This window comes from Zootoca vivipara, chromosome 3 (genome assembly GCF_963506605.1).
Source record: "Zootoca vivipara chromosome 3, rZooViv1.1, whole genome shotgun sequence".
NCBI lineage: Eukaryota > Metazoa > Chordata > Lepidosauria > Squamata > Lacertidae > Zootoca > Zootoca vivipara.
In genome coordinates, this window is record NC_083278.1 from 71,718,364 (window position 1) to 71,735,163 (window position 16,800).

General features: G+C 39.6%; 1 protein-coding gene across 1 annotated transcript in view; it reads right to left on the reverse strand.

Annotated features, from left to right (window-relative positions):
• WDR27 (WD repeat domain 27) overlaps positions 1-16,800 on the reverse strand; it is an 80,150-nt gene that overhangs the window by 18,087 nt on the left and 45,263 nt on the right. The window contains exon 25 of the mRNA XM_060272834.1: positions 11,682-11,780. Within this exon, the coding sequence (XP_060128817.1) occupies positions 11,682-11,780 (99 nt within the window). The remainder of the gene's footprint in view (positions 1-11,681; positions 11,781-16,800) is intronic.

Here is a 16,800-nt window from a genome sequence, read left to right on the forward strand (position 1 = left end):
CTGCCTCTGGATGTAGTTCACAAACTTCTGAAATCCCAAAGGGGTTTGGGGATGCTCATTACTATATATGTCATGTTCTACTTTCAACCTGTATACCAGGAGTTGTTTTTGTACTTTCTTCTTTCCCCTTTTTTTCTGTTTTTCATAGTTTTAGTTTCTTTCTTTTTCCTGACAGCTGGCAAGATACATATCATCCCTTCTACAGAAACACTGTACAATGTCAGTAGTTTCCACAGCCCCCATCTTTCTGCTAGGAGCTCCAATATCATTCTTCTTTTCAGAAGCATCTTCTCTTCTAATTAGTTCTCTTACTACAAGTTGTTTTTTGTGGACTGGGGGGATGAGCTAAAGAAACAAGTTTTATGACTTTACAAAAGGTTTGGTGTGAAGCAAATGACACTTCAGTAAGGTTCGTTTGTTTGTAAAAAAATAAGTTGCACATTTTGGTGCTATGTTTGTCAAAAGAACTGTTACATGTAAAAAAAAATCTCAGCCAACATCTCAACAGTTTTTTTAATGATAACAAATTCAAAAAAGAAAAAGTTAAAACGTTTCAGATTTTTATTTTCGTTTGTTGAAGGGGCAGGGAGCATGTGTTTTTGTGACCTACGTAACATGCTGAACCAAAGTAGGTTTTGTTGTCCTAAGCGTGTTTGATTTTGTTCCTAAAATAAAAAAAATCCTCTATGTGCCAAAGGAAAAAGCAAAACTATCAACTCAATAAAAGGTCATTAATTTATTATCTATTTTCTTGAAGAGGTATTTAACTAAACACTGGGCAGGGGGGACTAAATAAATTTTGAATCACTTTGTATGTCATACTTCTGGATCTTTTATTCACATGTAAAATGCCATTTTGAAAAACTGTTGCCATATCATGAAACTTTGGGAAATTATATATGAATATGAAAAATGAGTCTGCAGGTTGCCATTTTCATGGAATTATGCAGCAGTGAAAATGATCCCAACAGAAAATGAAGGTTTTCAGCATAGAATGTCATATCAAAGCCAGCAACGTATCTTATATGTCCAAGACCTTAGGATCACTCAAATGCTAGATAAACCTCAATTCTGCAAGTTTATGCTTTTCCTTCTCTTTCTCCCCTTCTCTTTCTTTCTTTTGTTTGAAGGAAGGGCAGGTGGAAGGAATGACACGCGAGGGGATATCTACAACACTTTTTGAGGATTGGCCCAAGATTGGTTGCAATTTTTAAAGGTTTTTTCACTCTACATCTCTACTTCAAGTATCACAACAATGTTCACTACGCCAATGGCGTAGTACGCCATACTGTAACACAATGAACATTCACAATAAGAAATTCAGTATGTTGTCTCAAACAAACAAAAAATGCAAAATTGCAAAGAAGTCCAGTTTTTTGTACAGGCAGGAGGCGGTACAAAATCAATATACTGATTTTGCAAAAGGAAAACATAGCTGTCATATAATTCCCACAAGTATATTCCTGGGTCAACAGCCCCTAAGATAGGTGACATCTAAAATTACTTCAGAATTTCTAACTCAGCCCACTTCCAAATACTATCTAATCAAGGCCAGTGGTGTTAGAATGAACAAACACTTTCTTCAGGATCCTTCTGGTGGCTCCTTGGTTCCCCAGGGAGTCAGAAGTTACAGCTCTCATTCAAATTCTCCTCTAGATCTTCTTTAACACGGCTTTTCAGTGCTCAGACTGTACTTCCCCTGCTCAGCAGGTCACCTGTTGCTTCTGACTTTCTTCACTGATCTCTCCCTTCCTTTCCTTCCTTTGTAGCACTTCAAGCCCCTCAGCTCTCAACAAAGCTCTCTCTCCATCCCCTGTAGTGGTCCAAGCCGCTCTTCTCCCCAAAAACTGATGGCCATTTCTTAAATTGCCACAGTGTACATGGGAATGTGTTCCCTGAGCTTCTACCAAGTTACAGGGAACCAGGCAGAGGGCCTTCTCGGTAGTGGCACCCACCCTGTGGAATGCCTTCCCACCAGAGGTCAAAGAGAACAACAATTACCAGACCTTTAGAAGGCATCTCAAGGCAGCCCTGTTTAGGGAAGCTTTTAATGTTTGATGGATTTCTGTATTTTAATGTTTTGTTGGAAGCCGCCCAGAGTAGCTGCGGGAACCCGGCCAGATGGGTGGGGTATAAATAATAAATTATTATTATTATTATTATTATTATTATTATTATTATTATTATTATTATTATTATTATACCACTCCAGTGCTCTACATCTGGCCCAGCCATGTTTACATCTGGTCAGACTGGAAGTGCAACACAGTGCAGCCCAGAGACTGCCACCAACACACCACCACTCACATTCCTTAAACATGAAGCTAAGTTTATTTTACTGAATTTAATATCATAATGAATAGTAGAAAATGATTTAAAAGAGTACGAATAGCTGGTGAGTCATCTGAAACACAGGCTTGAAAACTGCAGGTCTCACCATACCTACTTTCATATTTCAGCCACACTGACTTTGACCACCAGCCACAGTGAGGGGACAGAAAGTAACTAATGAACTGCTTTAAAAGAAAGTGACCAGGAAGGAGATACTAATAAAAAGAATAATAGTCCAAAAATCTGTGCAAGTGCTGTGCCAGTCCCTACCGGTTCTAAAATTGCATTTTAAGACATAAAAGTAGCCTGACAAAAAGCTTGGACAGTAATCTCACAATGAAGGTTTTTCATAAAGACATAGAATCTAAAAACTCAATTCAAATTAATACTACAGTTCTATACATGTCTACTCGTAAGCCAAATGAGCTTAATAAGACGTATTCCCAAATAAGTGTGCATACAGTTACAGCCTCAGACTTTCATCCATTAGATCAGCAGGTTTGAAACTTTCCTACTTTCAGTAACCCTTTCCCTATCCAGATGGCCATGTAATCTTTATATCTGTCTTCCAGACAGCTGGCTAGCTTTTTTATACAGAGATTTTTCTATAAAATTTGATTCAGCTCTTCAGTGAAGGAATATTCCATTGACTACCTGTCATTTTCTATGAGTACCAAAAGGTGAGAGCAAAATCTTGCAAGGATGGCTGGGAAAATGCTTAGCAGAAATGTTTATGACTATAAGAACACATGTTTTTATTGAGCATTTTATGATCTGTTGACATTGTTTTCAAACAGATTTTTGGTGCCTGGAATAGTACAAAATATTCTAACAAAATCATCATTGTTTCAATTAAGTTTCTTTTATTTTAATATAACCACAAAAATGTATTTATTCAAAAGATTTTGTAACAGTGTTTATAAACAGGGTCAGGCTATTCATTTCATAGAAAATGAGTATAGGGGGATGGAATTAAGCTTATGCATTCATTTATTTATTTATTTATTTAATCTTCTTAAATGGAAGATAAGAGTTCAGGCACCCTGCTGGTGTTGCAAATGCCACCCCCTCAAATTTACTGCCGTGGCCAATTGTCCCGTTTGCCCTCCCATAAATACGTCTCTGGTGGGGCACAAAACTTAAATCTGCATTTGCTTATGAAGCTTACTTGATAGTTTTAGAAATCTCGCTACCTGCCTGATCTACTTCACAGTGTTATGTCACAAAAAAAAATGCTGTTGGATGGATGGATATAAATAACATTTGTAGACATGGAATTAGGACAGTTGATATGATGTAGCATAACCAAAGGCTTCTATCCCTTTAAGAATCACCAAGAAGGGCAAAATACAACAGGTGTCATTCTTTTGTTCCCTGAAACACTTTAACATAAGGTTCTTTCAAAGAATTCCTGCCATCTTTCAAACTCCAGGCAGAATCTTTGCATATATTGAAATACCTGATTTGAGGTTCCCATAAGGAAATTTTAGGCTACAGCTAGATGGGACATGGGAGATCACTCCTGGGTCTGCTACTTTAATTGGGGGTAGTAGCACCAGAGGTGGGGTGTGTTTAGTCTTTTCCTCCTGTGCTATTTCCTATTGCCTAATCTTAACCACACACACAACTAGTTACCTACTACTAGCTCTGTCGGGCTAAAAGAACAGATACATCAAAAGTGGGAACGCTCAGAGATGCTAGATGAAGAAATGCAACCTAAGAAGGTTGTAATGAATTTATGCTGAAAGAATGTGTTTATTAATTGTGGCTTAAAGTGGCATTCTATCTGCATGAGCTGATCTTGGATAGAAGGAACATGTTGTACCCTAAATTTATCTTAAAATGTTTATGACTATGTAGAATTTTGTCCATTGTCATCTATATGGTCATAGTTGGTTTTAAAAGACTTCAATTTAAAATCTGTAAATCTGTATGCCTCTCTGGGCATAAATTTGATGGCACAAAGAGGAACATATTTCCAAGTACACATACACACGATTGTACTGCACTTTCCCCCTCTTATTTGCTATTATGTTATAACTGGGATATTAAGTTAGAACATCTGGCAGAAAAGAAAACACAACATTTCAAAACTGTTAAGAGCTGATTCTCTCCAATAAAAGTACAAGCTAGCTTGAGAATAAAACAGCCAACCCAACTGTTTTTAGAAAGATGCAGCAGGGTTTGGCATCAATGCTTTTATATTGAATGATTTCATTTTTATAAGATTTGAAAGGAAAACTGCTTCCTGATGTTTATTTTCAAGGTAGGATATTGCATGCAAAAATTATATGTGTGCTGTCTCGCAAGCTGCACATAAATAATATATTCTAGAGATGAGAATTTGCTTCAAGGCCCCTCTATTTTCCTATCTACTACATTGTAACTTTGCCCAGTTGTTAGATCTTCAATTAAGTTCATTATATGATGTCTAGAGATCAAGTAAAGTTCTTCCAAGCCAAGCTCAGGTATGAACTTTGGGATTCACAGAAGCCTGCTTCAAACAAGAAGTATTTTTTTTAAAACCCTTGCATTCTTCTCCAGCTCAGATGCAAATCCAAGGTGGAGATTCGTGTCTAGTTCTTTCCGCATCATCCTTCACCAGCAACAAAAGCCTTCCCTGTTAGCCCTTCAAACGTCTGCCCTACTTCTCTTTGCTTCCTGTCAAGTGGTGATTGTGGGAGGGTAGATAAGGGAGGGTTTCCCTCTTCCCTCTCTCTTTGTGGTGCTCTAGGTCAGGCATCCCCAAACTCCAGATGTTTTGGACTACAATTCCCAACATCCTTGACCACTGGTCCTGTTAGCTAGGGATCATGGGAGTTGTAGGCCCAAACATCTGGAGGGCCGCAGTTTGGGGATGCCTGCTCTAGGTAGCTATTTGCCACAGAACAAATACCAAGGGAACAAGGGAGCAGTAGTTCTCCTGAGAGCTACAGCAACTTGCAGGAGATTTCAAGATAACTTGTTGTTTAGTCGTTTAGTCGTATCCGACTCTTCGTGACCCCATGGACCATAGCACGCCAGGCACTCCTGTCTTGCACTGCCTCCCGCAATTTGGTCAAACTCATGTTCGTAGCTTCGAGAACACTGTCCAACCATCTTGTCCTCTGTCGTCCCCTTCTCCTAGTGCCCTCAATCTTTCCCAACATCAGGGTCTTTTCCAAGGATTCTTCTCTTCTCATGAGGTGGCCAAAGTATTGGAGCCTCAGCTTCACGATCTGTCCTTCCAGGGAGCACTCAGGGCTGATTTCCTTAAGAATGGATAGGTTTGATCTTCTTGCAGTCCATGGGACTCTCAAGAGTCTCCTCCAGCACCATAATTCAAAAGCATCAATTCTTCGGCGATCAGCCTTCTTTATGGTCCAGCTCTCACTTCCATACATCACTACTGGGAAAACCATAGCTTTAACTATACGGACCTTTGTCGGCAAGGTGATGTCTCTGCTTTTTAAGATGCTTGCTAGGTTTGTCATTGCTTTTCTCCCAAGAAGCAGGCGTCTTTTAATTTTGTGACTGCTGTCACCATCTGCAGTGATCAAGGAGCCCAAGAAAGTAAAATCTCTCACTGCCTCCATTTCTTCCCCTTCTATTTGCCAGGAGGTGAAGGGACCAGTGGCCATGATCTTGGTTTTTTTGATGTTGAGCTTCAGACCATATTTTGCGCTCTCCTCTTTCACCCTCATTAAAAGGTTCTTTAATTCCTCCTCATTTTCTGCCATCAAGGTTGTGTCATCTGCATATCTGAGGTTGTTGATATTTCTTCCGGCAATCTTAATTCCGGCTTGGGATTCATCTAGTCCAGCCTTTCGCATGATGAATTCTGCATATAAGTTAAATAAGCAGGGAGACAATATACAACCTTGTCGTACTCCTTTCCCAATTTTGAACCAATCAGTTGTTCCATATCCAGTTCTAACTGTAGCTTCTTGTCCCACATAGAGATTTCTCAGGAGACAGATGAGGTGATCAGGCACTCCCATTTCTTTAAGAACTTGCCATAGTTTGCTGTGGTCGACACAGTCAAAGGCTTTTGCATAGTCAATGAAGCAGAAGTAGACGTTTTTCTGGAACTCTCTAGCTTTCTCCATAATCCAGCGCATTTTTGCTATTTGGTCTCTGGTTCCTCTGCCCTTTCGAAATCCAGCTTGCACTTCTGGGAGTTCTCGGTCCACATACTGCCTAAGCCTGCCTTGTAGAATCTTAAGCATAACCTTGCTAGCGTGTGAAATGAGCGCAATTGTGCGGTAGTTGGAACATTCTTTGGCACTGCCCTTCTTTGGAATTGGGATGTAGACTGATCTTCTCCAATCCTCTGGCCATTGCTGAGTCTTCCAAACTTGCTGGCATATTGGGTGTAGCACCTTAACAGCATCATCTTTTAAAATTTTAAATAGTTCAGCTGGAATATCATCACTTCCACTGGCCTTGTTATTAGCAGTGCTTTCTAAGGCCCATTTGACTTCACTCTCCAAGATGTCTGGCTCAAGGTCAGCAACCACACTACCTGGGGTGTACGAGACCTCCATATCTTTCTGGTATAATTCCTCTGTGTATTCTTGCCACCTCTTCTTGATGTCTTCTGCTTCTGTTAGGTCCTTACCACTTTTGTCCTTGATTATGGTAATCTTTGTACGAAATGTTCCTTTCATATCTCCAATTTTCTTGAACAGATCTCTGGTTTTCCCCATTCTATTGTTTTCCTCTATTTCTTTGCATTGCTCATTTAAGAAGACCCTCTTGTCTCTCCTTGCTGTTTTTTGGAAATCTGCATTCAGTTTCCTGTATCTTTCCCTATCTCCCTTGCATTTTGCTTGCCTCCTCTCCTCCGCTATTTGTAAGGCCTCGTTGGACAGCCATTTTGCTTTCTTGCATTTCCTTTTCCTTGGGATGGTTTTCGTTGCTGCCTCCTGTATAATGTTACGAGCCTCCATCCATAGTTCTTCAGGCACTCTGTCCACCAAATCTAAATCCTTAAACCTGTTCCTCACTTCCACTGTGTATTCATAAGGGATTTGATTCAGATTGTATCTTACTGGCCCAGTGGTTTTTCCTACTTTCTTCAGTTTAAGCTGGAATTTTGCTATAAGAAGCTGATGATCTGAGTTACAGTCAGCTCCAGGTCTTGTTTTTGCTGACTGTATAGAGCTTCTCCATCTTTGGCTGCAGAGAATATAATCAATCTGATTTCGATGCTGCCCATTTGGTGATATCCATGTGTAGAGTCGTCTCTTGTGTTGTTGGAAGAGAGTGTTTGTGATGACCAGCTTGTTCTCTTGACAGAACTCTATTAGCCTTTGCCCTGCTTCATTTTGAACTCCAAGGCCAAACTTGCCAGTTGTTCCTTTTATCTCTTGATTCCCTACTTTAGCATTCCAATCCCCTGTAATGAGAAGAACATCCTTCTTTGGTGTCATTTCTAGAAGGTGTTGTAGGTCTTCATAGAATTGGTCAATTTCACTTTCTTCAGCACTGGTAGTTGGTGCATAAACTTGGATTACTGTGATGTTAAAAGGTCTGCCTTGGATTCGTATCGAGATCATTCTGTCATTTTTGAGATTGCATCCCATTACAGCTTTTGCCACTCTTTTGTTGACTATGAGGGCCACTCCATTTCTACTACGGGATTCTTGCCCACAGTAGTAGATATGATAGTCATCCGAACTGAATTCGCCCATTCCCTTCCATTTTAGTTCACTGATGCCCAGGATGTCGATATTTATTCTTGTCATCTCATTTTTGACCACATCCAGCTTTCCTCCATTCATGGTTCTTACATTCCAGGTTCCTATGCAATATTTTTCTTTACAGCATCGGACTTTCCTTTCGCTTCCAGGCATATCCGCAACTGAGCGTCCTTTCGGCTTTGGCCCAGCCGCTTCATCAGCTCTGAATCTACTTGTACTTGTCCTCCGCTCTTCCTCAGTAGCATGTTGGACGCCTTCCGACCTGAGGGGCTCATCTTCCAGCGTCATAACTTTTATATGCCTGTTGTCTTTGTCCATGGAGTTTTCTTGGCAGGGTTACTGGAGTGGCTTGCCAGTTCCTTCTCCAGGTGGATCACGTTTAGTCAAAACTCTCCACTATGACCTGTCCATCTTGGGTGGCCCTGCATGGCATAGCTCATAGCTTCTCTGAGTTATTCAAGCCCCTTCGCCACGACAAGGCATTGATCCATGAAGGGGTCAAGATAACTAAATCTCCCATAATACCCAAGGCTTTGTGCCATAGTGCACTACCACCTAGTGGAACCCGGTAACAGAGGTAAAAGAGAGAAAGGAGAGAAAAGAAATCTTCCTTCTCTCGTTTCTCCCATGGACTGACACGGGGAAATAAAGAGAAGTGAAGAAGAGTATTGGGGGTGGGGGGGGCAAAAAGGGTTTTCAGTAATAACAAGGGCTGTTAGGGACATTTTTCTGAAACCTCAGATTGGCTTGGGGAAATGATTAGCACCCATCCAATTTCCCCTTACAAGAGGCACATCTTTCTGAGGATCATACAATGTGTCATAAAAATATTTTAAAAGTAGGAACAATAGCACTGAAAAAGAATGAAGCAGAAGTTAATATCTGCAATCTCCTTCATTTGAAAAATACAGACAGTAATTGACTTCGGAGAACGTTCACAAATTGTTTGCTAATAAAAGTGAAAAGGAACAAACTCAATGTTCTAAATCACTGTGTTACATGACTTAATGCCGCTGGAACTAATAAATCCACCATGTACAAAGATTTACTCAATACAGATATGGTTGAAAGACTCCAAATGGCACACACTATTGATGTCATATTGCCCTTGATTTTGTTGCAGCTTAAATAAGTCTCATCCAGAAAGGTTGCAATAACAATGACAAAGGGAAAGATTTTGTGGTGACATAAATGATGCCATTATTAGTAAGCAATGATGCCATTATTCAGTTATTTCTGAAAGAAGCAGTATTCAATTTTTACATCATCTAGTCTTCTCATCATATTTCCTTTAATAAATAAGATGATTTAAATTATTCCATGCTGTCTAGTCAAAATATAAATGTTTATTATACTTTAGTTATTGCTACTGATATCTTAGCATGCTTAAAGCCGCTGAGACAAAATGTCAAGCGTATACACCCAAGATAACAACATTAAAGCATTTTTATTTGAGAGTCCTGGTAAAATCATTCTACCTGATTAAAAGCTAGATCTGTCAGTTACACAGCTAAACACCCCAGCTCTCCCTCTCACCCCCCTCGTCTTTTCTTATATGACAAGCTTGGGAAGAAACATTTCAACACTGCGTGTAGTTTTTTAAACACTGAAATCTCTGAACTGGCCTGAATTGCTTCAGGGGTCCCTGATTTTAATTGTGGCAATTCAGAGAGATCCTGCTTCAGGTCATGCAGCTCCTAAATACTGTCTTATCAATCCAATTCAGCTCAGGATTCGGAATTTGTCTAAATGCAATGCACATTCCTAATTTTTTTTTAAAAAAAAAAAATGGGTGAATCTGTATGTCTCAAAATGTGTCTTGGCTACTTCTCTTATATTAGGAGGACATTTCAATTAATGCTGTTTTCACCCCTGTCCTTCCCTGTGTTTTCTATTATAAACAGCAATGCTTCCTTTTACTTCCGTCTCTCTACTTGCCACATGCAAAATGGTACTCCATTTCTACTTGATAAATTCTACTTCTTGGAAACCATTATATCGTAAAGGTGACTTAGAGATTCCATATCTCCAATCTACCCAATTTAGGTCAGCTGTGAAGAGACCGCATGTAAATCTATGTCTTTAAGAGCTTTCTGCCTCACAACTAATGCACTATTGCAATCACAATACAACTTTGAGAATCAGGATGCTTGTCTTTTAATAAAGACTCTTGTAATCTTTCACATGATGGAAAGCCCACAGCAAGCCCAAGAGGAATAACCTAATTTAATGCCAAGTCAAAGCCAAAATTTGGTGAATGATGAAAAGAAAAACGATTTTCCCCTATCACTACAAAACATAGCTTACTTGTGGAAAATTACATACTACTGATGATTAAGTGAACAGGTGGCAATGAACCAGAGAAGAACAATGTTTTCATATATGTCTTTCTTCTAAACTTGAGTTCTCCAGATGTTGTCACCAGGGAAAACTGGCTTTTCCTAGTAGCCAGTAAAAATTCAGTAACTCGTATTTTTAGACCTATCCAATAGTACTTGTATCCAATTATAAATAAATTCTGATGATTTCAGCCCTAAAAATTCTGCTGTCTATGAAACTTGTATTGGATGTAATTTTCCCTATTAGCCAGTGGGTAGGTACCTCCACAGCAAAATTCAATATAAAACATCCTCTGTTTGTAACTGAAGTGCAACTGTAACTGAAAGGGGGGTTTCCAAAGTTATACTAGCTAAAATGGCCCATTTAAGTGACAGCAAGATTCAAATATGCTTTCCCTAATGACAAATATTGTTACATTTATTTATTTATCAATTAATTCTAAAATAGGCTTCTAAGCAGTTTACAAGCTTTAAAAGAGTTACACAAGTTTATACAATATAAAGATTCTTAATAAATTAATTTAATTAATTAAAATACACAATGAAACAGTCCCTTTAAAACATTCATATTACAATGCCTACTTGGTAATCAGTCAGGATTTATTCAATTAAAGTACAGTCGTACCTTGGATCCTGAACGCCCTGGAACTCGGACATTTTGGCTCCCGAACGCCACAAACCCGGATGTCCTATAGGGCTTCTGGGGCTTCTGATTGGTTGCAGCCAATCAGAAGCCACGATTTGGTTTTCAAAAGTTTTGGAAATCGAATGGACTTCCAGAACAGATTCCGCTCAACTTCCAAGGTATGACTGTAACTTTATCTGAAATACAGTCACATTTCTTACAAATAATCAGTTATATTAAATTTTGAAATGACTGTATTTTCAGAAATGTTGTAAGTCACCAGAAGTGGTGTGCTGGGTGGAATGGAGCTGGTGTGTTAGCTTCCTGGCAAGTAGTCATTGTTGCTTACTGGGAGGAATAGGGACACAGTGGTGCAAAGCATTCAAAATAAATCCGATTAGATATATAAATAATGTAATTAGCTGCACCATGAAAATGACATAACTTAGCCTCTTAAAACCTGACAAAAGGTGTGGTTTTTACCTGACAGCTAAATGAATATAAAATTGGAGAAAGACGCACTTCAGTAGAAAAGTCATTACACAAACATTAATATCTAAGGCAAATATAATTGACCCTTAATGATATTAATAACAGAAAATACGATGGCATAAGGGAAAGCAGTGGAGGAAAATCAGTATCTGATTAATACTGAAAGCAATTAGAAATTAAAATTCATAAATGAGAAACAAAGAAAAATACCTGAGGAGATGAAGGGTTAAAAGCCACATTGATGACAGATTCTGTGTGTCCAGTCAACTTATGGGAATAAGTGCTTGCATGCATCTCATATATATATGCCTGAAAGAAATAACACACAATTAAAGCTGTCAGAAGCACCTAATGTGTCCTGCATTTTGAAAAAACAAGAAGAAGCAGGGTTCAGTAGTGTAAAATAAAATCATTATATAAATTTCAATCACTGAATCAAATTTAAGTCTGGTCAGAATGAAAAGTATTTACAGACTCATTTTTATCACACTTTAGGTTACAATATACAATACTCATCCAGTGCTTTTCCAGCTGCACTGGCTCCCAGTGGAGTACAGGATTTGAGGTGCTGGTTTTGACCTTTAAAGCCCTTCACGGCCTAGGACCCCCGTACCTACAGGATCGCTTCTCCCAATATGCCCCGCGGAGGACCTTAAGGACCATAAATACCAACACCTTAGAGATCCCAGGCCCTAAGGAAGTCACAATTAGCCTCAACCAGAGCCAGGGCCTTTTCAACATTGGCTCCAGCCTGGTGTAACGCTCTATCTCATGAGACCAGGGCCCTGCGGGATTTGATTTCTTTCCGCAGGGCCTGTAAGACAGAGTTGTTCCACCTGGCCTTTGGCCTGGAATCAACTTGATCCGCTCCCCCTTTTTCCGATGAGGCTGCATTTTAATTTTAATGCATTTAATCTTGTTTTTAAGCTGTATTTTAATTAATGGTTTTGTGTTCGGTGTTAGCTGCCCTGAGCCCGGTCTTGGATGGGGAGGGTGGGGTATAAATAAAATGTATTATTATTATATTTACAATATATAAATATAACTGTAATGTTAGTAATATCTCAAGTAACAAAAATATTAAACTGCTTTTCCATCTTTTTTTTTTTTTACAATGACATGATTTTCACCAAGATAAGCTGATAGAGCACTATTAGTACCTTTCATGGATAAGTGCAAAGCCTTTTCAAAGGCTTGTGAAGCCCAGCCTTTTCAAAGGCCTTGTGAAATTCCACCAACATGGGGTTGTTTGGGCTATACACAACAGATAACCACTAGTAAGATCATGAGGCTCTCCTTCCTCTTGGTTTCCACTCAGTAGTTTTCTGACCCCACCTCTTGATTAGTTAGGTTTAGGTTTATGAAATTTATGTATCGCTTCCTGCTTAAAAAAAAAAGACCTCTCAAAGTGATTTACAACCAATGATAAAATCACATGTTGTTCTACAATCATTACTAACCAGTAAGAAATTCTGAAATACTAAATTTTCTGGAAAATACTAAATGAAAAGCAGTTACTCTGAAAATCCATCAGGTATGTGAATTTAGTGGTAGAAGTTACACATTTCCTTAAAACGTCAAGTTATAAAGAGAGGAAAAGAGCCATGAAGGAAATGGACAAATAGTGAAAATTCACATGTGCATATAAATCTAATTTACTAAAGCCAAAGTAAATTCACTTTTTCATATTTAACCCTATTCCTAATAATAAAAATGACTGATTCAGAAACTACTGATATTTCCTTTTCATCTTTGCTCCAGTTCAGCTAGAAGTAAAAATAGTTTACTTCTACTATTCACATCCATATGGCCTTCCTGAGTATGTAACCTCACACCTACTTCTGTTTCCTTTTATTGGAAATGTACAGATTTTTCTCAGCACATTTTCAAAAGCAATTAGGTTCAAAGGAGAATTTGCTAGTGTCATTATATTAGGGCTACAAAAAAGAAGCACCTAGATATAAATTCTATAGATAGATAGATAATGAAATACACCAGCTCTGTGAGCTGAGCAGGGACACTATAATATTACATACGTTGAAGATGTGTCCAGTTACCATCCATTTTCTAGTTTAATATTCTATAACATTGTAACAAGAGGCTGAAGATGGGGTAAACACACAGAATGACACTGTGTATCGCTGAATACAGGCTTGCAGCTCCTCTCTGCATGTGCAGTCAGAAACCTTAGAGCAGTGATGGCCAAATTTGGCCCTCCAGCTGTTTTGGGACTACAGCTCCCATCATCCCTAGCTAACAGGACCAGTGGGCAGGGATGATGGGAACTGTAGTCCCAAAACAGCTGGAGGGCCAAGTTTGGCCATCACTGCCTTAGAGGATGATCAATGGGCATGTTAACTATGAATTTTGGAAAAACATACACACAGTCAGAAAATGTTACTGAAGCACTGCTTCAGTGTTATTGAAGCACTTTCTTAAATGTTTCACTTGTGCAATACAAAAACATGTCACTTTAGGAGAAACTAAATGGCAACTTCAACCCAGTCAGCTGATTCTCAGACAACGAACATGGAATTTTGTTTAATAATTCTATTGACCTACCAACAGAATGCAGCACCCCAATGCTTACATCATGGTTAAGGGATCAGAAGCAGGTTATGGAATCACATGCCACTTATCTCCGTGGAATCAATTCTCATCCCTGGCCTTAACAATGGTTAAGGATTATACCATCTCCAATCCTAACTGCATTACAGTGGCAGTTCTTCAAACACTGGTTCCTGTCAAACTAATGTTTGGAGGTCTTTAAGCAGAGGCTTGACAGGCATATGTCAAGAATGCTTTTATGGTGTTTCCTGCTTGGCAGGGGGTTGGACTGGATGGCCCTTGTGGTCTCTTCCAATTCTATGATTCTATGATAATGTAAATCATGTGTGATTTCAATTGGAAAACAGAAGGTTGTCAAAGCAGCAGAGGAAACAGTCTGCCTTTCCGACTTCAGCCAGTGTAGGTTTTAGTCCTTAAGCTGGAGTAGGGCAAGACTGCACAACAGGGTCTGCTGCAGACTCAGGTCCAAAACATGATACCCTGTTTCTCATATTTTAAGACATACCCATAAAATAAGCCATAGCAAGATTTTAAGCATTCAAGGAATATAAGCCATACCCCAAAAATAAGACATAGTGATAGGCGCAGCAGCAATGTGGGCCGCGGCAGGAGGAGGAGGAAAAAAATAAGACACCCCTTGAAAATAAGCCATAGTGTGTTTTTTGAGGGAAAAAATAAATATAAGACATGTCTTATAATATGAGAAACACGGTAGCACCGAGCAGTATAAAGCAGAGGTCAAGCACAAGATCTAGAGGTTGGCAGCTAGGAGACAGTCAGAAGATTCCAGGAGCAAGAGCTGAAGGAATGTTACATAACCAACACCAGATGCACATAGTCGAGTCTGTTCTAAAAGCCCTTTCTCCTGAGGATTGCCATTACTCTCAAGAAGTCCTTTACTCAAGAGTCAAGCAGTGAAACTAGACTCTCAGGTGTGTACTCTGTTGACCAACAGCTGCCTGGGCTTGGACCTCCTAGCACCATTTTGGAGGGGGATGACTCCTAGCACCATTTTGGAGGGGGATGACTCCTAGCACCATTTTGGAGGGGGATGCCTCCTAGCACTATTTTGGAGGGGGATGCCTCAACCTTCCCTTGACTTGACTGGGGACTCATCTGCCAGAGGTGGGTCAGGAAGCTATCCTGAAGGTCCTTCCAGGGCATCTCCTAGAAGTCAACCTGGTGGGGAGCCATTCCCAAAGCCTTGCTCAGCCAAATCTTGGGTCACTGGAAGGCCAGGGTCCTCAAGGAATTCAGGGGTCACCATGACACTGCCAGAGGAAAAGCAGCAAGCAAAGAAAAGGTTCAGCACTCCTCCTTGGCCTGCCATTTTCCCACTTGAAATAATCCCTAAGCCCCCCTTTTACAGGTGTTTGGTGACAACCAGTATTTTAAGCCACCGTTATCATATACCGGTACTATTCTGGCCTAAACCTCCAATGAAACAATCAAGAAACAAGGCATACTTTTCAGAAGTACAGTGGTACCTCTACTTACGAATTCAATGCGTTCCGAACGCACATTCTTAAGTCGAAAAAAATTGTAAGTCGAATCCCATAGGAATGCATTGGGAGAAAAAATTCGTAAGTCAAAGCAACCCTATCTAAAAGTTCGTAATTAGGAAAATCCTATCTAAACAGCATCCAAGATGGCGGACGGAGCTCCGTTCGTAAGTAGAGTTATTCGTAAGTAGAGGTACCACTGTATAGCCTACTTTCATATCCCAGTTTTCAGTGTTCATGATACACATTTGTACTTCATGCTGGACATATTTGTTCTTTTTGGCTTCTTCCAAGCATTACTTTTATTCTCTGTAATGTTAATAATTCTCATTCCTCTGGCCAAAAAAATAGGATATTAACAGTCTGCGTGAGGTGAGAATATTCTCGAGAGTTTAACATCACTATGCATGTCATGGATGACCTCTCAGGTCCCAGGACAAGGTGAAGGTCATCCAGAATGCTCCTATCCATTATTTAAGTGTGTGTAAATTTTGGAACCAGACACAAGCACACTGTCAACTTAACTCCCAGAGTATGGTCTGAAGGCATGAGACAACAGTAAATCACTTCAGGAAGCAATTTATAAATGAAATGAAGAAGAAGAAGAACTACCATGGTAAAGTTAAATAGGTCTGAGTTTGGTCAGTGCTCAGATGGTGGACCACCTGGGAATCCTATGTATACTTTCACCTTAGAGAAAGGTGGCATATAATTAACTAAACCAACTAGCAACTGAGGTGGCAATTCTAACTAGACTTATCTTGGGAGTCGGCCCCATCGAATTCAGTAGGGCTTACTTCTGTGTAGGCACGGTTAGGATTCTGCTGTAATTTTATTCTCCAACCCTCCTCCCCATGAAACACTTAGTTTCCTGAATTCTTTTGTGGTACTTTTATAATTCACAACATTCATAGAGCTAAGGCTACAACACTACAGTAGAATTAAAATAATAGCTTGGGTTCAACAAACTGCAAATAGAAGAGCACTTTTACACCCCTCTTCTTAGCTGCAGCCCCCTGTAGCCTCCCAAAGTGAACGGGTGGTAGAGCGGTGAGGCTTCCTCAGGAATGGTTTGGAGAATGGAGAACTCTTAGTTTATAGCTCCCCAACCTATTTTTACAAGGAGGAAACAGGAGGCTAAGCACCTGAAACTCTTGTTTACAGTAACATGTCCTTGAATCAAGAGGGAATATGGTTTCCATTTTGTTTTTAAGCAGTGCAGCAAACACATATTCTTCCCCTTCCAACACCTGTGGAAG